This window comes from Copadichromis virginalis, linkage group LG7, assembly GCF_057382275.1.
Source record: "Copadichromis virginalis isolate Kocher_CV1m ecotype Utaka linkage group LG7, C_Virginalis_male_GT1.1, whole genome shotgun sequence".
NCBI classification, from domain to species: domain Eukaryota; kingdom Metazoa; phylum Chordata; class Actinopteri; order Cichliformes; family Cichlidae; genus Copadichromis; species Copadichromis virginalis.
The window spans coordinates 13,117,286-13,143,840 of record NC_140624.1 but is presented as its reverse complement, the minus strand read 5'-3'; the positions used below and the strand labels follow the sequence as shown (position 1 = coordinate 13,143,840).

At 41.0% G+C, this 26,555-nt stretch overlaps 1 protein-coding gene and 1 long non-coding RNA gene across 5 annotated transcripts in view; one reads left to right on the top strand and one right to left on the bottom strand.

Annotated features, from left to right (window-relative positions):
- The window catches only part of tln2b (talin 2b), a 94,396-nt gene extending 80,528 nt beyond the window's left edge, over window positions 1-13,868 (top strand). For 2 of the 3 annotated variants that reach the window (XM_085461834.1, XM_085461833.1), the window contains exons 43-57: window positions 34-153; window positions 809-955; window positions 1,858-2,024; window positions 2,376-2,559; window positions 2,914-3,039; window positions 4,541-4,657; window positions 5,113-5,298; window positions 5,779-5,886; window positions 6,637-6,742; window positions 8,033-8,157; window positions 10,538-10,663; window positions 10,759-10,821; window positions 10,922-11,104; window positions 11,186-11,311; window positions 13,047-13,868. In XM_085461834.1, coding sequence (XP_085317960.1) covers window positions 34-153; window positions 809-955; window positions 1,858-2,024; window positions 2,376-2,559; window positions 2,914-3,039; window positions 4,541-4,657; window positions 5,113-5,298; window positions 5,779-5,886; window positions 6,637-6,742; window positions 8,033-8,157; window positions 10,538-10,663; window positions 10,759-10,821; window positions 10,922-11,104; window positions 11,186-11,311; window positions 13,047-13,175 — 2,013 coding nt within the window. In that variant the 3' untranslated portion in view covers window positions 13,176-13,868. The other variant, XM_085461835.1, reaches the window with a different exon arrangement.
- LOC146704587 (uncharacterized) lies at window positions 152-26,401 on the bottom strand. 2 transcript variants are annotated; one of them, XR_014921188.1, is made up of 4 exons: window positions 26,102-26,401; window positions 18,620-18,823; window positions 2,260-2,570; window positions 152-213 (listed from the first exon to the last, which is right to left on the bottom strand). It is a non-coding gene; the product is annotated as an uncharacterized LOC146704587 (long non-coding RNA). The 2 variants fall into 2 exon arrangements; XR_014921189.1 differs by having other exon boundaries at window positions 2,260-2,539; window positions 26,102-26,399.
- Between the last annotated feature and the right edge of the window lie 154 nt (window positions 26,402-26,555).

The following is a 26,555-nucleotide window of genomic DNA, read 5'->3' as shown; positions in this document are numbered from 1 at the left end:
GGAACATTAATCAGTTGATGCATATTCTCGCAGATGACTAAGTCGGTAACCTGCCCCGAAGAGCTCGGTGGCCTTGCCTCTCAGGTGACGGTGGACTACGGACAGCTGGCACACCAAGGATACCTTGCTGCAGCCACTGCAGAGCCAGAGGAGGTGAGAACACTTTTTTTCTTTTTTCTTTTTTGTGGAGGATGTGGGGGGAACGTTACACTCCTGTATGGAAAAAAAAAAATCATTATTCATTGCATCTTTTAGCAATTGTGCTGCAGAAATGTCAGACTGAGTTATCAGCATAGGTCTGCATTTTACACCAAAATGCCTCCGGATGTATTTGCTCACACACTGATCAGAGCAGATGTTTGGTATGACGCCTCTTCCTCAAGGCTGCACCAGCAATGTGAGATCAGAAATGTAACCCTCCAGCATCAGTCTCTCGCAGCACCCACGGACTCTTGACTTGAAGCTTTTCTCTGTTGTCCAGAGGACAGCAATGTGTGGAAATATTGCACTAATAAGCACACCGCTCTTATCAATATCTTATATATAACAGACTGCTGGTTACCATAGCGACATTTTGCCTCTACAAGTCTAAAAGCCTATAGTGATGCTTGTAATGAAGTACCACCCACCCATGAATTGCAGTCTGGAAATTAAAGGTGTAGTGCCAGCATTCTCTCTCTGAGGGTGCTTGAAATCATTTATCACCCACCCGCTGGATAAGAGAGATGCCAGTTAAGGAGATTATTGTGTAGTATAATGACACAAATGAGATGGCTGCAGTGAAGCTGATGCCTGGTTATGCTTTCAGGTTGGCTTCCAGATAAAGACGCGGGTGCAAGAATTGGGCCATGGCTGTATTTACCTGGTCCAGAAGGCTGGAGCCCTGCAGCTCAGCCCTACTGACAGCTTCTCCAAACGGGAGCTCATCGAGTGCGCCCGTGCAGTCACAGAGAAGGTAAGCGATATGGATAGAAACCTAAACGGCTCATTCAGGGGAAAAAGCTAATTTTCCACATTATTTTGACTTTCAAAATCTCATCTATGTAACATGAAACATGAATTCAGTTTTAGCATTTTACAAAATGGTTAAATCATTGCTCAGTGTTATAGCTGTATTCTTTAATTATAGCTAATCACATAAAGCTATAAAGAAGATAAGCTTGTGCAGTAATATATAATAATACAATAATTTATTATTATTATTATTTTTTTAATCTTACATTTTGTAGAAAAAAAGATTAAATGAATCAAATTTTAGCGTCGCCTCACTGTATTATTGTAGCACTCATGAGGCCATGTTCTTCTGACCACCCTCACACTGTGCAGTTGACAATATTAATGTCTCCACGCTGTGACCCTGGCAGCTTCTAGCCATGCTGCTCACACATTTTGTCTTCACTCCAAGGAAATGATTTGATTCGGCGCTCATATCAGTCTTGAATAATTTGTGCTCTCACACTTGTTGATATGTGAAGCTTGTGCCTTGTTGAAATGCACACCTCAGGGCCCTCCATTTGTTTATGAGTGATGAGCAGACACGAGTCTTCGAGGGAGTTGTGTGACTTGCAGCATTAGGCTCACTGACTTAATGTGAATGAATAGCAGACTCTGATTTAACGTTTAGTGGGGCCCATTCCTCTTATTCCCAGCTTCCTTGTTTAATCTATATCTTCCAGATGTTTCTGAACATTTGCAGGGTAACTCATTTCACTTATAAAAGTCTCAGAAAACACCTGCTGTACAATCATTAAACCGGCACATTATATCAACAAGGTTAACTTTTAGCTGTTTTACGCCTTCTAACAAGATGTTTAAGGGACCTTGCTGTCTAACTATTGTAACACATGCATGTTCCAGGTGTCCTTGGTACTTTCAGCCCTACAAGCAGGAAACAAAGGCACTCAGGCCTGTATCACTGCAGCAGGCGCAGTTTCTGGAATTATTGCTGACCTGGACACCACCATCATGTTCGCCTCAGCTGGAACACTTAACCCTGAGAATGAAGAGTCCTTTGCAGACCACAGGTGCGATGAGACACAAGCAAGACATTCAGACAAAGACCAAAACTCTAAACCTCCTGTTACCATAAAGTCCCATTTCAGATGTTAAAAATGTGAAATGGATTTACAGATTCGCGGCACATGGGAGTTATATCTTTAAGTTGCTGCACTTACACTGTTCTCCATACACTTGAGCCTCAGTCTTGTTTTGATGACTCACTTGAAAGAAATGCAGCTGCCAATAAAGCTAAATACTGACCTGCATTTCACATAATGTGCAGTAGTTTTGCTCAGAAAGCAGTCATGGCTTCCTTTCCTATCGCTGTTAAGTGTGACTTTGGAGCAGATTGTGTCACAATGTGTCCCATCCTTTAGGGAAAGCATCTTGAAGACAGCCAAGGCACTAGTGGAAGACACCAAGCTGCTGGTTGCTGGGGCAGCGTCAACCCAGGAGAAACTGGCCCAGGCTGCCCAGTCTTCAGCAAAGACCATCACTCAGCTCACAGAAGTGGTCAAACTGGGAGCAACCAGTATGGGCTCTGAGGACCCAGAGACACAGGTAATCAGAATCTGAAATAGAGTGGTTAAAAAAGTATATATTTATCTCCAGAAAGCACTTTTATAATTCAGCAGTCATCATAATATGGTACTCTATTGTTAGTCATCTACTATCTTTCTTGTAGATAGTAGTAAGTATGTAAGATTTTTCTATATAATTGCAGTTTGATCTGATAAACATGGTCTCTTCCTTCCCCTGTGTATATGTCTCTATCTCTACCCTCCACTAAGTCTGAAGTATCATGACAAGGTGGGAGTGATAAGGACTGCAGTGGTAAATCCTCTCCCTAGGGCTCAACTGATAAACCTTTACTTTGACCATTGTGCTGTATTGATTCCAGCTCTATCCCCCCAGGTGGTTCTGATAAACGCGGTGCGGGATGTGGCCAAGGCTCTGGCCGAACTCATTGGTGCCACCAAATGTGCTGCAGGCAAACCAGCTGACGACCCCTCCATGTATCAGCTGAAGAGTGCTGCCAAGGTGAGGAAATAAACCACTCAAACTGTCATATCTGTTTAGCTGTGCAGTGATTTTTTTTTTTCTTTCTTTCTTTTTTTTGTGGCGCGTATCTTTAATTTATTGTTCAGCTGAGTCTCGCTCACAGAGAGGATGCTCCATGTAGATATGTATTTATAAATTTTCTCCTTGCATTGTTGCTCTAGTTTGATATATGTGGTTGCAATGCAGCGTGAAGCTGTTTTTTGCAAGGAGGATATGACAGCTGTTATCAGGATGTGTAAGATTTGTCGTATCTGTGGGACTTGAGCCATCACTTTCTATGCAGGAGAGAGAGGGAGGGGACTGTGTGCTTTACTGAAAACTATAACAAGATGTTCTGCATTGTCACTGCTGGAACTACAGTAATGCAGGGTTTTTGTACCGGCTTTAATATCAGTGGAAGGAAGACACAGGCACAATGTAGAAGATTCACAGTGTCATAAAATGTAAAAATACAGTGAAGATGGTGGTGCACATCTAATGTGGTGTGCATATTGCAAAAGGGATCAAAAATAAATTATATTAATACAGCTGATGGATGGCTTTTCTATGTATGAAGAGGATACAAATACAGATAAAATCAGTAATCAACACTAATCAGTTGAATCAGTTAGCTGAGGTTTTGTTGGTCTAATTTATAATTTATGCATCCCCTATTACTGTTTCTTTTAAGGGTATTAAATATCTAAAACACCCAACAGGCATCCAGCAACAATGGAACGGGTGAAATTTTTTAAATATTTGGTCTGGAAACAATGGTTTAAAACAGGGGTAGGCAACTCCAGGCCTCGAGTGCTGGTGTCCTGCAGGTTTTAGATGTGTCCATGATCCATCACAGCTGATTTAAAGGGCTAAATGACTCCTCAGCATTTCTTGAAGTTCTCCAGAGGCCTGGTAATGAACTAATCATTTGATTCAGGTGTGTTAACCCAGGGTGCGATCTAAAACCTGCAGGACACCGGCACTCGAGGCCTGGAGTTGCCTACCCCTGGTTTAGAAAATAAACTTTTGGTCCAAATGGGGGTTGTTTTCTCATATAAACTGAATTGGGGCCCACCCATGGGCAACCTCATGTTGACAGATTGTTTCAGTTCATCCAACATATGGTGACCTCCAAATGGGACCCTTCCAAACCCCTGGTGGCGTTTCTCAAATTCCCAAGCACATAATGCACACTTTGCTTGAATACAGCACAGACAGAGCAGAATGTGTCGCCATGAGTCAGTGAAATTTTAATCGCTTTTTTTCCACATCTGTGACAGTAAATAAACTACATTACCAGTATTTAATAATCCTGTATTTTAATTTGAAATGCACCACTCCGTCTTGATCTCCATTAGATAAGCACCCTCAACACCATTTTCTCTGTATAAGAATCACTGAAGAGAAAAGCAATGATAATGTAATATGTTTTGCCATTGAGGAGAAAGAGCTCCACCTCCTGGTTTGTCTATAGGTCTCATCGTTGCTCCTTATTTGACAGGTCATGGTCACCAACGTGACGTCGCTCCTCAAAACAGTGAAGGCAGTAGAGGATGAAGCCACCCGTGGGACGAGGGCACTTGAAGCCGCCATTGAGTGCATCAAGCAGGAGCTGACGGTAAGCGCACCTGACAGGTCAAAGGTCTTCTTTATGATTTATTTGGAGTCAAAATGTTGAGACCCTGCTTTTCTGGAAAAAAGATCTCAAAGAAGATATCTGTATCTATAATTCAGGGGAAAACAGAGAAGCTTTTTGTTCTGTGTTCTTTTGTTATGGCCAGTTCTTTTCCTCCTGATTCCTTCTTAACTCCTGCAGGTTTCCCACAACACTTATCAGGGTCTGGGTAGCAGATGTGAGTGAGGAAGGAAGATTTTAAGACTGTTTTTTTCCCTTGAATAAACTGCTAATTCTTATCAGATGACCTTACATTCTAATTATTCTGGTTTCTATGTCAATATTTTCTGTCCATTTAAGTCTATAACTGCTCTACAACATTCACGTGCACTCGTGTATTATCATATCTGAGCTCCATGGCTATATCAACCTGTGCTTGTGGCTCATCATCGTGTCAGGTGTTCCAGTCCAAGGACGTCCCAGAAAAGTCCACTTCACCTGAGGAGTTCACCCGCATGACAAAGGGCATCACCATAGCAACAGCCAAGGCAGTGGCTGCAGGCAACTCTGCTCAGCAGGAGGATGTGATCGCCACTGCCAACCTGAGCCGCAAAGCCATCTCCGATATGCTGACTACCTGCAAGGTGCTAATCCACACTGCTCGACCAAAGCAGACCTCACGCAGACAGCACCAGGCTGCCAGGGAGCATGTGAGCCCAGCCTGTGGAGAGCAGATATTACAGAGGCTAGTCTACTGTATGTCTGCTCCCACTGCTAATGACTCAGTCACTTTTCAAAGTCATGCAGCGAAGCATCACTCAGGACGTCCTTCAGCAAACAGCAGGGCGCTTGTAAAAAGACAAAAATAAAACCATGTACAAACATTGCAGGCTGTGGTTTTAAAAATCAAAGCACAACAGTGACTGAAGACTTGATTTTCTGGTAGCTTTGAATTTTATCTGTAATTGGAACTATGTAATGTGCAAAATGCTCTCTCAATATGCTCTCCCTGACCCCACGCAGCGCATTTGCACTCGTGTTAAATGTTACCTTTCCTATGGGAACAATTTCAGTGTCCTATCCTAAATCTCCTGTTCTCCTGTATTGTTTTCTTACCCTTGCAGCAAGCAGCATATCACCCTGAAGTCAGTGAGGAACAGAGGAGTAAAGCCCTGCAATATGGCTCTGAGTGCACCACCGGATACATCAACCTTCTGGAGCAAGTCTTGCAGGTTGGAAAGAAGTAGTCTCATAAATAAAGGATACAAGTGATTTTGTGTGCATCTCCTGGCCTCTTGCACTCACCCTGCACTGATAAAAAAGTCTCAGACTTCCTCATAGGATAAAACGCAAAAATTGTGTTAGGCCGCTATGCAAGCCTTTAGAAAATCTGATTTTGATTTTTGTTTATTTTTTCTGTTGTTGAATATATTTGCATAGAAATTAGCAACTCATTATGATGAAATTGCTTTGTTGCAAAAATTACTGCATGAAGACTGCGTGAAGACAAGTGTGTCCATGTGAGACAAATTGCCAGTTAATGCATTAAGTATCATAATTACGGATCTCGTTTGCATAATTAATGGGCACATCATACCGAGTCTGGCAAGACATCAGGCACACGAAGGACTTTAAAATCCACAATATATAACTTAGTTACAGAAATAGTTGCTCAAGTAACAAAAACGGATCCTCAACTTTTACATTCTGCAACATAGGTTAGTGTCTTTCAGCAAGTTAATTATAAATTATACTCTGAATTCTTAACATGTAATCAAGAAAGATTAAAAATGAACAGATTTGTTTTGTAAAGAATTATCTCTGACTAATCTTTTACCTTGTGTTTACCTTTGCTTCTTGTGTGTGTGTGTGTGTGTGTGTGTGTGTGTGTGTGTGTGTGTGTGTGTGTGTGTGTGTGTGTGTGTGTGTGTGTGTGTGTGTGTGTGTGTGCCTTTGCACATGTTTGGCTCTTGTGTTTTCAGGTGCTGCAGAAGCCCACACCAGAGCAGAAGCAGCAGCTGGCTGTGCACTCGAAGCATGTGGCAGCGTGTGTGACGGAGCTCGTCCAGATCGCCGAGGCCATGAAAGGTGAGTCCAGACGCACAGCTGATGACACACACGCTCTCACAGAACACACAAAAAAAGAATAGCTTGATAGTCTTTACTTACGAGTGACCCCATCCTGACTGATGTCAGGATTTTACGGATGCACATAAAAGTTGTGCATGCTTAACTTTTCAAGTGTTTCTCTAAATACTGTTTCTCTAAACAGTATTTTGAAAAGGACACATTCATTTTATGAAGGTATGGGTGATAACCATAAAGTTTTGACTGAACGCTTTTGTTTTATAAATGACTGTAGGTACACTTGGTGTAAAACCCTAAAGTGAAAACTGGATAATACATTTTTCAAGGAGGGGAATTTCCCCTAGGAGCCAACTCAATCAGATAAAATGTAAAAAAAAAACATGACAGGATTGTGGAGATGGCAGAGATTAGTCAAAGGAGCCCTAATCCTCTTGTGCGTGAATATCATGGTGCTAGTCAAGCTCCCAAACCTGTGTGTGTGTGTGTGTGTGTGCACACCCTGATAAAGATGGGTCACGAGAATCACTTTAGAATATTGAAATCACACCAAAGAGTGATTACCGTGCTGTCTTTCAAATTAAGCTCTGTAGGATGGTTATGACACAAACATATTAGAGGAGTGTTTTTTTTCTCTAGATGTTGCAATGCTCCATCTGACAGGAGTAATAGATTGTGTTTGGATGAGAATTTGATTTCAGCGTACTGCCTGAGACACAGCGGGGCTATCCACTTCACCTCTCTAATGTCCCATGTGTTCTCTCCCTCTCTCTCCTCCCTGCTCTTTCCTTGCTGCCTCAGACGGAGGTAAGTGGGATACGGTCTGTTTTGTTCCTCCAGATCACCTTTCATGCAGTCAGAAGGGGGTAGAGAGTAGATGGTTTCGGGGTAGGGTGGGGGTGCAGAACAGATTTCCCCAGAGCTCGAGATAATCTATGAAAACATCGTTCCATCTGCTTTACCAAGCTGTTCAAAAACGGCTACATTTTATGGGCACTTAAAAACGTCCAAAAAAACAACGATCCATCAAGTGTGCATTTCGTCTAATTTTAGCCAGCTTAATCACTTTTCAGACATTACTGTCATACTGCAAACAGTTTGTGGGAATGTATAGAAAGCTCAGATTTAAGACATACAAGGCATCCTGCGTGTGAATAGGAACATTTGTTTGAAGCAAAGCAGGGCGATTTCTTACTTAAAATTATACCATCACTTTTTTCTTGTACTTTTTTGAAAGTCTGTTCAAAAACTACTGCGATAATCACTGTTTGGCTACGTTTTGATCTCTTCCAGGATCAGAGTGCGTGGACCCCGAGGACCCCACTGTCATCGCTGAGACTGAGCTGCTCGGAGCAGCAGCATCCATTGAAGCTGCAGCCAAGAAACTAGAGCAGCTGAAACCCAGGGCCAAGCCCAAGGTAAAAGTGCCCCTCTCAACCTTTTCCACCCACGCAAACCCACGCACAGGTTTTTGCCATTAATCAGCAGGGAGACAACGTGGGGTGTAGGCAGGAAAAGGTGACACCGGCTTTGAAGTGGAGTCTTTCTTTTTTTCGTTTTCTTTCTATTAACCGAGCTGCAAACATGGGATCATAAAAGGATAAAAATTATTCTGTTACACATGCCGTGTTGACTCAGACAACTCGGTCCAGTGATCTAACTTGTACGACTTTCTTCAAAGGTAGTTTGAGACTTTATTTTGAGTTGCGCTGCCAAGAGACGCAATTACACAGCTGGGTCTTCAAGCTTATTTTGGAAGGGAGTTCAAAAGTGCGATGAACTGTTGTGACCCTTTGTGAAAGAGGTTCTCTGCCTTATTGGACACATTTCCTTTTGTTTCTTTGCAGTGTTCGTCATTTCTAAACGAAACAGGGAGGTTTTCTCAGCCTGTTGTTCACCTTCCCCCACACACACATTGCGGTATTGCCTAAAAAAACAGAGCGACTTTAGCCCTTAACAAGCAGATAACTGTGCTTTTGTGAAGTCAAATTACTCGTGTTTTGTATGCAATACAGGATTGTGGTTTGAGGTGTGCTCTGCATGATTGTGTCTGTCTCTGGAGACTGGATAGTTAGATCTATGTGGTCTTGCTTTTTGTGCCTCTAGTGCTTTTCCCCTTTTCTATCAGTTCAAACCTCTGTCTGTGTGTGATTTCAAAATCTCTATATTTATAATACATCAGCTTTTATGAAGACTCTATAATGCTCTGCTTTGTACTACAATTCCAGAGCTGCAGACTGCATTTATGATGACCTTTGTGTTTATGAAAGGGGATTAGTGGGTGAAAGGCGCTTCCTCTTTTTGATGTCAGTGTCTCCCTCTAGTGATCTAAGAGGAAGCTTTAGTATTTAAAAGGTCCTGAACTAATCTGTCCTTGTGAGCAATTTATTTTTATTTATATATATATATATATACATTTGTAGCTGTGCTGTCCTGTCATTTGTGCTCATGTAGCTTACAGGACAAAACTAAATCCCAGGTCTGAGATACAGATTTTATGGGGATGTGAAGCAAGACGGTGAACTGTACGAGCTATTTTTTTTTAATATCACAAAGCAGGCCTAATGTCTCTTAAAAAAACACATGGGTTCAAACAGATGTTTAGGTTATTTGTTTAAAACTGCTTGAATTCTTCCTCGTCTCCCCCCCCTCCCTTCCTTTCTGCTCCTTCATCCCTCCCATCCAAAAGGAGGGAGGGCTCTCCTGCCCCCCAAGCATGCTTCCTTGCTCCCTACCCCTCAAGCCATTGTAGACCTGGAAGCCTTCTCTGCAGGGCTCTGTCTGATATGTTTGATATATTAGGTTGTTATTCAGTCCAACTATATATCAAACATATTCCTACAGTGTCCCGCCCTGTCTCCAGCCGCGTGTGCCTTATGTGTTTATCGAGGTCTGTGATCAACTGCATGCTGTTGACTGATGTTGCAGAGATGGCCATTTGTTGAATGTTCTTGAACTGATGCCTCTTGTTTACTTTGGTGTAATGACTGGAATTATCATATCACATATCTGCTGCCACTTTGTGTAACGCTAAAACTTAAGCAGTACTGCTTATGTTCCATTATCAGGACAAAGATGCAATTGAGGACAACGTGTTGTTTTTTTCTTTAATTCTGAAGGTTTTAGAAAGTAGTACAAGGCAGAGTGTTTAGTTTGGATATACTGTATTTTTAAGCCATTCTAATGTATTTATAAAGCTTTTTAACACTCTTGAATGTAAGGTTCTAAAATAATTTGTGGGCACAATTATTCCAAGTTGGCACAGTATTATGAGATTCTTGGTGCTGGGTTACACAACACATTAAGTTTAGTCATCTATAAAGATGTGTATAGAGAACAGATTAAAATTTCTAGGTTTGAAAAATGAAGCAGTTTCTCACAAACTTGTGCTTTACCATGGCTTTGAGCTCTTAGTATCAGCACTGAGGTTATAGCACCATTCGTCTAATAACACAAAGGATTTATGAGCAGTATTTGCCAGTATATAAGTAAATTGTAATAGAAGAAAACACCACAATTATCAAAGCTTTGGCAGTCTCCATATACGGGTGTGAATGTGCAAGAGTGTGAAGCAGGTTTTGATTGGACGGACTGTGGAGGATCCGAGCTTGGCCAAGACACGTTGTAAAAATAAAAATTGTTTTTGTGAAATTGTTTTTAAATTAGGATTGTACTCTGTATTTTAATTAGTCCTCTACATGCCACAGATGCGTCTCCCAGGAGTGTAGATGCAAAGGTGATGATGTCTTTAACTAATTAAATTCACTTTAAATGTAAGCTATGTGGTTTACCTTCCAGCAGGCAGATGAGACGCTGGATTTTGAGGAGCAGATCTTAGAAGCAGCAAAGTCCATTGCTGCAGCAACTAGCGCTCTTGTTAAATCTGCATCTGCAGCTCAGAGAGAACTGGTGGCACAGGGCAAGGTCAGTCTACACAATCTGCAAACCTTAGGCACTTGTAAAGTACTCTGTAGTAACACAGTGCAACATCTGAATTTCTCCCCCAAACTCTACCTCAGGTGGGATCCAATCAAGCCAATGCAGTCGACGATGGCCAGTGGTCACAGGGTCTCATATCAGCTGTAAGTCGCTGTGAATTATTCTAAAACCTTCCTTCTATAACACCAAATGAGACTTTAAATAAAGCCAACTTGTTACATGCATATTTCTTCAATGCTGCAGGCACGTATGGTAGCAGCAGCCACCAGTAATCTGTGTGAGGCAGCTAATGCTTCAGTGCAGGGCCACGCCAGTGAGGAGAAGCTCATCTCTTCAGCCAAGCAGGTTGCAGCCTCGACAGCTCAGCTGCTGGTGGCCTGCAAGGTGAAGGCAGACCAGGATTCAGAAGCCATGAGGAGACTACAGGTAGTACTGAAACACACTTTTTAATTCGTCCCTGGAAACGTTTATTGCACATGTACTAATTTTGGGGATGTCACTAAAAAGGTGGCTGGTAATGCTGTGAAGCGAGCATCGGACAATCTAGTCAAGGCGGCTCAGAAAGCAGCATTTGACAAGACTGAGGATGACAGCGTTGTGGTGAAGACCAAGTTTGTTGGAGGCATAGCTCAGGTAAGAATCCTGGAAAGAAAAAATGTTTGAGGGCTAGAAGAGAAATCACTACTTCTCTGTGATGTGCCCTTTTCTTGCCAATATGCCAAAATGCCACAGTTGTTTTTCTGAAATCGCTGAGAGCTGCTGTAGATGAGAAGCCCGTCAGTTTTGTTTCTCACTTGTTTACCAGGTTTGCAAGGCACCCACAGCTGAATATCTTTTGAAAGCCTTTAGTGTATTTCTCTTCCGGCAGAAACAAATAACAGTACTTTCTGTGGCCGTGACTGGTTTCCCAAATTAGTGCTGCACCCCAGCTGGACTTCAGCCTGTCACCTGTCACTGCTGAGTACTGTATTCAAAAGACATCAAAAAGTTTTAAGTTCATCGGTTGCTTTTTTTTATTCTGGTTTGTTCACATTGGTACAGGGTGAACATCCAGTCCTCATGGGCCAGTGTGCTGAAAAACATGTGTCCCTGCTGCAACACACCTGGATAAAATTAGTAGGTCATTGGCAAAGCTTTATAGAACTTGACTGCATGCTGAGGTGGCAATTCAGCCATTTGATTCATGTTACAGCAGCTCATGAATGAATTAACATGATGCAACAAAAGTACTTTTACAAGTACATTTTTTCAGAAAGTACATTTATTTAAGGTTCCCATCTCACCATGCAGTCAGTTCTTGCTAATGGCCTACGGATTTTATTCAGGTGTGTTGCAGCAGGGACACATTTAAAAGTTTCAGGACACCGGCCCTCGAGTTCAACACCCCTGGTCTAAGTAGTTAACACGTTTTGATTCTTCACAAAAATGTCACTCGTATATTTTCAATTTTATGTATATATTTATAACGTAGTTACAGTCAGTTACCTATTTTATGGTTTGCTGAGGTTTTATTAGATAATGATCAGTGGCGACGGGGATATCCTTCTGGATGTGCGAGCGAGTCTCAATGCCGCATGGATGAAGTGGCGTCAAGTGACGGGTGTGCTATGCAACCGTCGAATGCCAGACCATCTCAAGGCGAAAATTTACAAGACTGTAGTCCCGGTTTCCCTGTATGGATCGGAGTGCTGGCCAGCCACTGCCAACCACGAACAGGCCCTGCACACAATGGAAATGCGAATGCTCAGGTGGTGTCTAGGCCTCACGTGTTGGGACCAAGTCAAGAATGAAGACGTCAGAAAGCGGCTCGGCATTGCACCAATCACGGTGAAAATGCGCAAGGCACAGCTACGGTGGTACGGACACATATTATGCTCAGACGACAGCTCAGTGGCGAAAACGGCAATGAGGCTTGAACCCGGTGGCCAGCGACCCCGTGGCAGGCTGACGAAACGGTGGATGGATAGAATAAAGGAAGACATGAAGATCGTCAATGCCGCCCCAGAAGACGTCCTCAGTCGTGCCAAATGGAGACGGATTTGCCGCAAAGCGGACCCTGCCATGCAGGACAAACGCTAGGAAGAAGAAGATGAGGTTTTATTAGATATGTAAATCTGACAAACTCAATTATCAATGAAGCTGTCTGACAGCTTCATTGATATTTGAGTACAATCAGCTCAGTTTGCCATAAAGTTTCTAGCAAAATATATTTCGTACTGTTTAAATTTATATTTCTATCTACATAATGAAAGTCTTGGTGTTCTGCCATGTTCTGTGCTCGGGACATGGCAGCAAGGGTTTATCATGTCAGCCTATCCACAGGCATAGTAGTGGTGAATCTTCTGTCAATTGTTCTCATTTTCCTCAGATCATTGCGGCTCAGGAGGAGATGCTGAGGAAGGAGCGAGAGCTGGAGGAAGCTCGGAAGAAGCTGGCTCAGATCAGACAGCAGCAGTACAAGTTCCTGCCCAGCGAACTGAGGGAGGACGAAGGCTGACGGACGCAGCGGATGGGGACGTGCGCTGCGCTGACGAGACCTTCTTGTCACGGGGAGGTGCCAGTCAAGTATTGGCTATTTCAACTCTCATAAAACCAAGGACAATATAGCACTTGAAGCAGGCCTGTTTGGTGATAAAACAAGTGCCTGTGCTCGGTGTATTTCTGTGTGTATGTGGCTGTGTGTGTGCGTGTATGTATTTGTCAGTGAATGGCATTGACATTCAGACTTTAATATGAAGAAAGCTGTTCCTATAAGCAAGTTGAGAAAGTTTAAGTCGTACGATAAACGTGTCATTAATTTGTGGGTGTTACTGCATCATGAGCATTACTGACTGTTACAATCATGAATCAAAGAAATCTCGTATAATCACTGAATGTTCTCAAAAGTGTTTGAGGTTTAAAACAAATAGAAAGGAACTGGTGATATCGATGTAACCGGCAAATTCAATCTAAGGGTCCACAGTTTGTATTCCAGGTATACAAAGTATTAATAGAAAGGCAGGAAGATTTCTCACGTCTCATTTCACCACTGGCTTGCATGCACCATAATGTCTAAACATATCAGCGAAGCTACTAACCAATAGAGTAGTATAGAGTAAAAGACACTTGTATTTTACTAAAAAAAAATGTGAACACGTGGTTTGCTGTTAAACTAGCAAATCTTGAAAAGAGAAAAATCAATGATTATGATTAAACTTGATGCCAAACGATGAGAGTCTCTAAATGATAATATAACATGACCACTGGCCATCACTAGCTATAAAGATGTTTATTCTTGACCACTTTCTTATATAGGTATAATCTGTGGTATTCAGAGTATCTGGATGATATGTGACCAAATATGTCTTGCTGCTTGTACATTATGTCATTTGATGTAACCCATCCCCCCCGCTCACAGTTCTTCCCACACACGCTTGTGTAAGGAATACTTGTTTACATTTTTTGTCATGTTTGTTCTCGCTCGTCTTTGTGTTTTTAATTCCTTCTCCATTTACACTGGCCAGATTCTCTCTGGGTGTCGCCAGTGCTTTTATTCTACGTACACGCAGTCACTGCCCCTGTCCTGCTAAAGTCATTTCACTTCAGATGGTCTGTCTATAGCAATACTTTACACTGAATATTTGAGAAAGATAATACGAGTCTGCGCTGTTATTGTTTGGAAGAGTGTGCAATCATATTGAACTCTAGGCTCTTGAATGAAATGAGCACACACTGTGCTATAAAGTGGCTCATAACTTTATGCACTGAATTTAAAGCTCCCATTATATTGAATGGAGGACATTTGCTTAACAAACTAGAAGGAAATGGCATCACACTCTGAGAAAACTGATTTTCTTTTCCTTTATTAATATATAATGTATTTCAAATTTTCAGCATTCAGCTCCACCATCTGTCCGCGTCAGTGTCTGGTCTGCATTTTTATTTTTTATTTTTTGTACTAGTGCCTTACTTGAGTCTGCCCTACGAGCAGCTGAAAACCAGGTTGGGTGGGAGCCTGAGCCTTGTCCTCTCTGGATCAAAGCATTATGCCAGTCTATTCCCTATTGGGGTCTTAATTTAAAAAAAAAAAAGCCCTTTGCCATACAGTACAATGCCTTGGCTGGTGGCCTACCTGCTGACAGTGTTCTAATGCTGATATAAAAGGGCATCTGTGGATACATTAGGATTTAAAGACTAACGCTAGACTGCATTCAATGAGCATGTGGCAATTTGTGTATGAAGTTGAGAAATTGTTTAAATTCATTATGCCAAGTCCCTCTTAAATGTTTCATTGTCTAACCACTATAAGAATTAAGTTTCTATCAGTAAATGTAAGAATTACCCTGAAATATATTGTCTGACCGATTTGTCAAAGTATTAATGGAAAATAGAAAAAGTTATTAGCTCTGTTTATGAATACGTGTTGTGCTTTCTTTAACAGAATGTGTTTGTTTTCTGATTTGATGCTGTATGTATGATATTTATCTGGTCACAAAAGTATTTTTTGTATTCACCACAAATAAAGCTTTCAGACAACCGGTAACATTAAGATGATTGTTGCTTTTGTTTTTCATGTGAAATAGTGTCCCCTGCAGCTCTACTACTACTCTGACCCCAGATAAGGAGACCAAAATCAGGCAAAAGTATGTCTACTCTTTAATATATCTATATACATATATATTATTTTCTGAAACCTCAAGATAAAAGATGTCCAGTCGAATAACTCATCCTGCATTCTTGCCAGAAGATGTCAGCATTTATCCTTCATAGCTGAATCAGGAGGTCAGAGGATGTTCAAGTGGAAGGACTGGCAAAGTTAGCCAGACCAAATATGGACATTGTGGATGCATTTTTTTCTCCTTGCTTTACAGGCCAGACCTTGAAATATGCAACAATCCCCACTTAGATATTTTGGTCAATAATGAGAGTTCACAGTATTTTTATACTCTGGGTTACTGTTCCACAGCTACAGCCTTTATAAGCCTCATGTTTGAAGAATTAGTCAATCAGGAGAGTGAACTTGACCTTTTTTTCTTCTCGGGTGATACATTGCTTATTTCGTACTAAAGCTGATCCTTCTGTGCTAGAAGAAAATGTGGGCATAGTGTGCAAAGTATGGTTAAAGGTGGCCAGCACAGCACACTGTCCTTCTAATGAACACCATATTTGGTAGTTTGAATGTTTTGGTCTCATGCAAGGCAAGGCCACAGTGAAGAGGGGAAACTGAAGCCATGTGTTTAAGAGCGAGTACCCATCTACTACTCACCCTCTCCCCTCCATCTCCATTCAGTGCCTGAGACCAAAAAGATTTTTGTTTTGTTTTGTTTGTTTTTTGGTGAACTTTGGAAAAACTCAGCAAATTTACGAGTTAATAGAGAAACCGTTCAATTCCTTCCTGCTATTGACCTGCACTTAATAATTTTGCCATGAGCTAAGCTGCATTTATTGTTTTCTTCTGCAAAACACAAAAAGGGGTATTTTAACCCACACCCTTTTACCTTTTCAGTGTGTGGCTTTTTCTTAAGCGCTCTGTCTTTTTTAGTCACTTGGCACGTCGCATATTAAACAAACGGCGCGTAAAGGAAAGAAGATGCAAGATATGTTTAGCTTAATTAGAGGAAAGTGTTTAGGAAACAAAAAATAAAGGTTGAATTGAATTTGCTAAAGGAAACTTCAGAACCTGCTAATAGTTTTTGAGTATTTAAAAGCTTCATGACACACTTAGTAATCCCTTGCACCGACAGTGTAAATCTCCGGCATCCTGAATGTTCTAAACTTGCTGTGTTGGAAAGTTTGTTTTGCTGTGTCTTGTGCCATGCCTAATCCCTGCAGTCTGGCAGCCATTTAGTCCAGGCTTTGTTCCACGCTCAAGTTCCTAAAAGTGAAGCCAGGCTAACACATAGCTGGGCCAAATGACACTTGATCACCTCTACACTTTAATCATTTCAGAGCTAATCTAAGGTCTGCTTAAGGCTGATACTGGTTTATATGTTTTCCAGTTTCAGTGGCAGGCATTTTAATATAAGGTCCGAAGTAATGCAGGAATGGAATTAGGGCTTAACACTAAGAAAAGCCTATGTGAGCTTGGGAGTTGTCACACTGGAAAGCTGTGTAGGCACTTTTTGATAATGCTCTGTCAAATTTTAGTTTTCCATGTCCTGGTTTGGGTTTCAGGGATTTCTTTAATAGTGTAAACAGCGGTGAATGCTTTATAAATTAAGAAAAACATTCATAAGTCTCATGCTAAAAAAGCCTCTATGTGAACTCACTGTATCATTATTATTATTTTGAATTCGGTTCAGGTAAGGCTAAACCAAACAGACTGAGAAAGTATAAAGGTCTGTGAATTCACAGAGAGTGAGACAGCCTTTACCCTGAGCTATTTTTTCTTTTCACTTTTAGAGAACGTGATGAAAGAGGAAGAGAGGTTTGGAAAAAATGCACATCAGGAAAGGCTTTTGGGTTTTTGGGCTGGGCCTTTTTGTCCACAGCGTGCTACTGAGGTTTTCCTCTTTTATGTTGTTGCCTTTGTGCACAGACAACATTTTAACCTGACAGTGTCCTTCTTGGGTCTTTCTCTGAACAAGCAGCCTGTGAACAAAAAGTTATTGCTAGCTATGATCTCTGGGAATACAAGATGTTTTTCTTTCCAAGCGCACTCATTCTTCCACCTTTTTTACGGTAACATGTTTTTTTTTTATAATCCTACTGAGACACATATTTCAGTGCAAAGAAGTCTAGAAGAAGGCCATAAAATAAGCTTATCAGTTCTTCAGCAGCCGTGTCAGGCTGAAAGTAATTTTCAAATTATTCAGGCTGATACAACACTGGAAACCAGTATTGTTTATGGGTTGAATGGCTACTTGGCTTCAGTCCATTTTTTCCCAAAACTCTTACAAGGTCCAGACCCAAACAAGGTATGATAACATAAAAGAAGAACATATTTAACAAGCTGTTCCTTACAAAACTCTCCATGGAATTTGCTTTTCCTGTTATTTATATTATATCTTCTCAATATTAGCATGGTTTTAATGTATTTTCCAAATCTGAAATTCAACCCTGCATCTGGGGAAAGGCACTTTTACAGCCAAACAAAGTTTTCTTCAGCTGAAATGATAAACCACTTCATGTCTCACAGATACTGCCAAGAGCTTTGTGTAAATATGCTTGTACTGTCTTGGTAATCACATTGTCTAACAGTTATATAGAAGAATACAGTGAGGAATCACAGCATGGTTTTACCTAAATGAATGAGGTCATTGTTTCAGAGGATGCCTGCTGTTTAGGCATACTCACATACCACTGCTCTGAGAAGCAGAGCTCCCTAACATAAACCTGGGAGACAGCAGCTGATGGATCTTAAAGAGCATTTCACTCCACTCTGGAAAACATGACTATTTTAGGTAATTAGCGGGGTTGTCCCAACATGTTGACTTCTCCACTTACAGTAACTAACAGTGTATAACCTTTAATTTAAAACTAAACAGAGTCAATATAGATGATCTCTTTCATAACTTTGAGCTCGTTATTGTCTAATTGCTGTGATTTCACAAGCTTAAAACACAGGTTAAAATAATAGTACAGGTATGTTCATACTTGGACTACATAAAATAGAATACACCAATTTCCAAAAGATAAGAGCATAATGGGTGTATTTTTTTAAAGGTAGGTAGGTTAGAAAACAGTCACACTCAGAATCTCAATCGGCCTGCTGAGTGACAAAATTCACTGTCTACCTTTCCCCTGACAGCACAGCAGCTCCTTCAGTCATCGCGTAAGGAAGGCACAGTATTTCTCAGTCAGCAATGAGAGGAGGGCTATATTGGGACTGAGCTGAGACTTAAAACTTGGGTGCTAAATTTGGAGAGCTTCACAAGTAACATCAGGAATATCTATTAAATGATATCCTCTGACTCCAAACACGTTCTTCCACAGTCAGGTTTTCCTCAGCAACTTACTTACACTTTGCTCAGTTTTGCTGAAAACGGTGTCGTGATAGAGAGCTGAGGAGCAGCCTGTCTCAGATGGTGCTGCCGGATGCATCTGATCTGCAGAGCCTCCTTGGATTTAAGCTGTCCAGAATGAAACGTAATACTCCGCCATCCAAATGCTTCTGTCTTAATAAGGAGACTTTGCTTAGCACTCGTCAGATGACAGGCCGCATTTCTGTGGAGGAGAAAAAAAGAGTCATTGGCTCCTTTCTTCACTCAATCCTGTGGCCTCCCCACCCTGTGTTAAAGCTGAATAAACACTCTCTGCTCAGCGAGGTTTTCTCAACACTGACATCAAATTTCACACAATTTTGGTGTGAGAACCTACATTTAATGTGTCATTCTATTATTGTATAGACATAGGGGGCTTGGGGGCACCCCTGTTATGAACACAGAACATACATACATAATATATATGTACATATTACTCCAAAGTAATATGTACAATACTGTGCAAAAGTCTTGAGCCAAACCTCATTTCTTCATACTTTGTTCTCAAGGAGCAACAAAAGTGGTTTCAAACAATAGCTCTCCAGGCTTTCTGAAGATATTCCAAAGTTTTTCTTCGGACACTGACTGCTTGTCCTTATTCTTATCCAATCATTGCAAAGGAGGTTTTTTTTTTTTTTTGATTGATTTTTTTTTTTTGGGGGGGGGGGTTGTTTGTGTGTTTGTTTTTGCTACCCCACTTATCACTGATCTATCACTGATCTATTCAAGCACATAATATGCACCTAACTCAAGGGATGAACCAATATGTGTCTGCACAACTTTTAAATTGTATCTCCAGGTTCTTTGTTACTAGCAGCCTGTTATAAAAACACAAGTGTTCTCATTTTCTTGGTCAAATCTACAGAAATACCAAACTCAGGAGAAAGGCACAATGGTGAACACAGAAAAGTAATGTCAGATTTTAATCCACCATACAATACCATCTGGAAAACATCTCATTAACAAAACATTAAGAAACAATTCTAAATACACTGCCAGTGGAAAAGCAAACCATGGATAGAAACACACAGTGGAACACTATCAGTGGTAGATTGGCCTCCCCAGACCCCAAACCTCAACATTATTGCAGCAGCGTGGGGCCATTTCGACAGATGGCAGAACAAAAGGCAGCCAATATCCAAATAAGATGTTTGAATGTCCTTCAAGTCGCCTGGAGAGCTACTCCTGAAGACTACTTAAAGAAATTACAGAAAAGCATAACTAAGAGAATCCTTGGTGTGCTGAATAAAGGTGGTGGTTAAACCAAATATTGACTTTAAATCTTGCCTTATATGCCTTATATATTGTCTTTCCATGTATGTTCATGCATGGAAAGACATGCTTCAGTAATTTGTTACAACTATTTCCAATTTTTCTGATTGAGACTTTTCGACAGTAACTTCTTTGATTCTGTGGGGTTTTGATGAAAACAGTTCTGAAGATGCACTTGAAGCAACAGTTGACGATTTTTTTCCCAAAATAGCAAAGCCATTAAGAGCATATAAAGGACATGTGCTAATTGCACAAAGGTCAAAATGTGATTGATTAGGAAGCTAGGAATCATAAAGGAATAGCATTTAGATACCTCAGCTAACTTGACTCTATTCCTATAAATATAGTGGTTTAGGCCAGTTTCTTAAGCCAACACACTGGGAAGCCACAAGCGCTCACAAATGTGCACTCTCATTGCAATTTATCTGCTTCCCCCAGGCCTGGAAAAAGGAAAGGGTTGCTTTTGCTGCCTTCCAAAACCTGACTGGCTCACTAAAAGTAGTTTGTGCAGAAAAAAAAAAAAACATGCTTTAGATGAAGCCCCCCCACAAATATGCCAGTGATCCCACATCTGTCCATTGGCTTAATTCTGCCTTTCATGAAGTGAATTTCAGTGTAAATAAACCATTAAGTTTGCATATAAGCATGCATCAGTGCTCTGAGTACATTTTGCTGATAACATTTTCTGCATTTGTACTGAAGTACGATTTAATTCATCTAATTCACGAAGCAAGATTTTACATTCATGTCCTGGTGTTTTTATTTAATAAAGGGATCCTCCCACCACCAGTCTTTCCTGTTCTTTTGATGGGAGTGTCTTCGGGCAGCCTCAGCATAATGATCCTTTTATCGTACTGTACATTGTTATCTCTGACATCCAAGGCCCCAGCGCAGGAACTAAGCAGACCACACCAAATGAGTGTCTATTTATTTTCTTGTCTATCCGCTCAGCTGCTTTATGACCGACTTTGCACAACTGTTTTATCTAGATCCCTAGCTGTGTGGTGAGTCGTCGCTTTGCTGGGAAAACTGTCGTGGCATCTGATCAAACGTGGGGCCACAAGACAGGCTTTGGTATGAAAATGCAGGTGTTGCAGAGTTGTGGGTTCCTGTGGCATTTCTCGCTGCGGAGAGGCCACTGTGACCCAGGCACAGTGAACACAGTGCGTGTGTTCAAACAGCCAGCCAGAACCACACTGGAATGTCTCATCACCAGAGGTTCTCACACACACTTCACATTATGGCCCTTTCATTTAGTCAGCTTGAAGTCTGGAACTCATACGAAAACATGATATGAACCATCGTCTCCTGTTTTGGATTTACAACATGCAAAGTCTTTTGCTTACTGACATGGCAGTTGTAAGTAAGGAAAATCACTCTCCCTCGAAAAGAATTCTCATGAGAGGATGCATTAAGAAAAGTTTGTATGAAGTGATTTAGATTACATCAAGCAAAACCACAGAAATACAACACAATCTCAGCATCCTCCTCCTCTGGCCATCCGTGCCAGAGAGCTCTGACAGGCAGGGAGAACAGTGGCTGAGCTAGAAGTGCATACCAAGACATTTTATAGCCCCAAGGAATGAAAAGAAATATCGAGTATGCTTTTGGACCTCACAAAAAGCCCCCGCAAGTTAGCCCTCTCATATGTCTACCTCACTTACACCAGAGAGCCCATATATGGACACATATATGAAAGGTTTTTCGTTCGTGCGCAAACACGGAAACTTCTAGCCCTGTGACACGAAGGGCAAAAGATTGAAGGCAAATATTTGAATAGAGCTATCCTCGAGATATTCGGCAGCTGCGAACTCAGATGTACAATGCGACAATAATTGGTTGAGTACGTCAGCAAGCACAAAGCAATAGATGGGCATTTAAGTTAATGATAGAAAAACACACAGGAAAGAGGTTTAGAAAAATGTTTTAACAGCTTTAAATCCACCAAGAGTAAATTTTTGGACTCCTTATCTGGAACCGGGAGATGTCAAAGCTGCCTGTAAACAACAGTTCACTGCACTTCCGGCTTGACTCGCCCTTCTGTGTACAAATAAAAACAAAGGCCAAAAAATGTGATTTTGCTGGAGACATATTTGTAAAGCTGACTGTCTCACAAATCAGTGTTTTGTTTTTTTTCCTTTCACTATTCGTGCCTTGACATTTCTTGGCTTTTGAGAATTTGATTTTACACTAGGATTGTGGCATGGCATCCCACATAAGTGTGAAATGAATCGTGACAGTTCCCCACAGATGCCAACCCCACCCGCTTCTAGTCTAAGCTGACTGAGCAGCATCAGATATGGCTTACAATCTTCCCTCTCTGTGTGTCCCCCCTCTAAGAGGGGAAGAACACAAACAAACTGTCTGGGAGGCGCCCTGCCGAGGCCACAAATATTCCTCCATTATGACTTCTACCCACATTTGTGTTTGCTCTACTGAACGTGTTAACTTTTGGAATTTTCCTCCATAGCTCAGCTTTTTCTCAATAACTTGTTGTGGCTTTGGTATTGTCACAGAGGCTTTTCTGCAAACTTGAAAAATGAGCTTTAAATCTCAGCTTTGACCGATTATGAATTTCAAAAATGCATTTAGAAATTTATTTCAGGACTCCCAGGGAGCATCATAGACATACCGTATGTGTTTTTTATAAAACTGAAAGGTTTGTGTCTCATTCGTGGACTGTAAGAGGATTTTCTTTCCACAGCCTGTGGGATGACAGATCCTTTCTTTTAACAGCACCTACTTGTGCTGTAGCAAAATCTTGGCACTGGAAGAAAGCTACCCATCTTCAGTGGAACACCTGCAGCTGAATTATGTTGACCTTCATACCAAAGGAATTTGCTTTTGGCGAAAACTGTGAATTCTGATCAGCTCATACTGTACTTTCAGTGTTTGTCATTTAAACAATAGGTTTGCTGGGATTAAAACAGAACAAGGAACGTGCCGGTGTGATTTACACCCTTAATGACAGATTTATCACCACACAAAAAGGAGTGACTCAAAGTGTCACAGCCTTATTGCAACTATCCATCAAGTTAAATACTGTAGCTGTCTCTGTGCCATGGTTGGATGTCCACATGGTTAGATGTCCACCTGTGCTCAATAATAAACCAGTTCAAGTCTTACGACTACCAGTATATGTCAGTGGAACATTACTGTGGATAAACCAATCATCAGTAGGGCATGGGCTGGGCTTGGGTTACATCTTAAGTTGCACCCTCCCAGAACCCCATCTCAGTTTTTGCTATGCTAAATGCCCCTGCATGGAGCTATCTAGTCACGGGGGTACCGTCCCAAAGGGCCAAGAAGTTTTCTCTCTATATATATCTGGATGATGTCTGCAGAAACCTTAAGATGGTATTTGACGAGGGGTCTGCAATCACTGTACTTCACTCAGCAGCCATGCACTCAACATGGAGGAGAACCGCCCTTGAAACGTTCACTGCTGTGTATCGGTGCAATCAGTAATACCGTGCATCATTAGAAAATAATCACTCACAAGTTGGCTTGTGGTTTCAAAGCATATGGCAAAACCTCAGGAAAGTTTTTAAGTGTTTTCCTGGAAGAACTATCAGTCTTTGCATCCAATAACCTTTGTAAATGCACACAACACAATAAACAGAACAGAAGCAAATGGATCCTTTCTCTAATGTAGTAACATTTAAGCCATGACTAGACCCTGAATATCTCTCCCAAGTGTCTTCTTATGCAAACATGGGTTCAGGCACAGCGGCCAAGTAAAGCTCGGCTACTCCCAGAGCGTCAGCTGAGGAGAACCGGACATTCCACATACAGAGTGGGCTGTCATTGTAGGACTAACAGATTAACTATTACAGTGTTACAATATTATAAAGCAGCTCCAAATGGCTGCTTTGTGTCATTTAAATTCGGGAGGATCACAAACGGTCCGTAATTGAAAGACTTTCTTTCTACCAGCTTTTGACCTTTTTGCGTCTATATTTATGTGTTTAACATGCTCTAATTCGATTATGTATGGCATCCTTTTTTAAACCCTTATTTATAAACATGTGAGCTGCAAAAGCTTTCACTGATTTGAATTTGAATATGACGATAGCCCCACCTGTCTCACTCAGCTGTCCCCTCCTGCAGACCAAATCATGATACGGGGAGACAATCAGAAGTCCAACATGACAGAGTATCCCAGACCTGTCCAGAAAATAGGCAACAGTTGTCTGATTGCAAGTCTGTGTTTTCAACTCACAGTAGGACGGAATTCTTCCTTGACTGTATTCCCCTCAGTTGTTTCCACCTCTAAGGATAATTGTTAAGAATATTCATGGCCTTTAAATGAGTATTTACTGTTTTCAACACAAGAAATTCTTTACTGATGCGGCAAAGCTTTGTGGGAGAAGACTGCATAATAAGAGTGAAGTTATTTATAATGTTCCAACAAGTAAGTCCCAAGAAAGCATTTATCTTTAAATCCCAGCTTCAATGCTGCATATTGTAGGACGTAGGCTTAGACTTATTTAAGGTTGGCAGCTTTAATGGGCTTCAGAGACCGAGTTTTTTCTTTTCTTTCAAAGAGCTCAAAATTACATGTCTAGATCTTTTCTTTTTCTTTTCTTTTTTTCATTCTGCAGCCTTGAAAAAAAAAACACTTTTTCCATGTGGTGGCTTTCTTAAATGCCTTAAGCCTCAAATACTGAAAGAGTTTGTTATTGCCTTCTCATTTGTAAAAATGAAAGAAAACTTAAGTGTTACCTTCAGCTGTGAGAGTACCTTTAATTTTCCAGTGGAATGCAACTTGGAGCTCGGCAGGTTTTCACTAATATCTGGATTTCATTCAAAATAAACATATTAGGCCCTGGGACATTCTTAATGTGCCAACGATTTACAGTAAAACATGATAAAAGGAGCTTATTTTCATTCCAGGGGTGCTACAGGAACTCTGGCATGCCTTTTAACTGGAAATACTGTTTAAGATAATGAATATGGAATTCCAAATCAAGAACAACCAGCAGTGCACTATAAATTATACATTACTGAAAACATAAATGGCAAACTGTGCATAGGTATTGTAACCAGAAACATCCACAATACTGTGAACGATATGGCAACAAACAAACAAAAAAAGGACTGAACACTCAAAGCGTTAAATAAATGAAGTGGCTTAATTTACTAAGTCAGTCATGCAAGACTCAAGAAAGACCTCTTCAGCAACCTTGCAGACTTCCTTATTTATAGAGAAAAGCTTTCCAGAGCTTTGATTTTAGTGTGAGAGAAAAGCAGTTAGACACAAACTCTGTAAACAGTGTCTTTCATTGCCATTAATAATTAGAAAACAAAGGCTGTCCCCAGATTAGCAAAATGCATTTTCTTTTAGGGCTCATGACAGTCAAATGTAAAACAAACAAACAAAAAAACAACCACTAATGGCTAAATTGGAAAGAGACAAATAAATCAATAGGATAAGAAGTCTCATCTTTCTCTGGCACTGTAAAAATCATAATTTGCTCCTTATTATGTAATTATTTCTTTTATTCAGTCTGCTAAGCATAGCAACAATATTCTATAAAACAGGCCAAAGCCTGAGCAAGACAGCGATTATTTTAGGAGACATATCTAATGCCTTTAGACCTTCCACTCTTGGCACAGTGTCTTGGATCCATTACAGACTAAGGCAGGTGCATGGAAGAAAAGTCGATCCTAAAAATATCCTTGAGAAGACTAAAAGACACTTGGAGTGTCCTCAGTCACCGTAGTGTGCTTTGACTTTTCACTAAGTTACTGCAGAGGGATCATTACTTGATATAATTTCTGTTAGGCATATTGTTATAATCGCATTGAATAATAATTGCTTAAATTTAGTAAGGCTAGTAATAAATATGCAATATGATGTGAAATTGTCTTCTTCATTAGTTTTTAAAACAGTAAACATTTCACAAATCACAAGCCAATCAGTGACTTAGCCGCTCTTATTGAAGTACAAAGCTGCCAGGATGCTGTGATGCCAGACAAATGACACATCAACGGTTTACATGAGGGATATCTGATACATTATCAGGTAAACACTTCCCTCTGTTGAGCCCCCTGGACTGTGAACAATGCCTCTAGGGCTTGCGTGGCTAACCAAAAGCATCTCATATCACAGAGAGCCACTACAGCATATTCCAAGTGAACTTACACTCAGCCACCCAAACACACTCAGGCAGAGATAAAGAGCTACCATAGACTACACGGTGACAAAAGCTTGTTCTGCAGCTGGCTCTGGTCCCTCTCCCAGCTTTTCCAAAGTAAGAAGAGATGCAGGAAAACAGGAAGGCACTGCCACTGTGAAATAAGGCCAGAAAACGTAATTTCCTTGCAAATTAAACATATGCCAACTTTCAGAAACTTTGGGAAAGTGCAGGCCACTCAATTCAGAGACAGAGGCTGCATGTTGCTTTTAAATGGGTGACCGGGGCGTTAACGCAAACGTAAACAGTCTTTTTCTGCATCTTCTCTGACATTAAATGGCAGGAACCCTTTCCGTGGGAGCATACCCATACTCGTCACACCCCATATAAAGGCGTCTCAGATGTATAGGAGCAACGAATAGCCAAGCAGATCCTTAAAAAAACGCCGGAGCACCCACACACGCCTCCTCCCAAAAAGTATTGGATGTCCAAAGGAATCCAGTC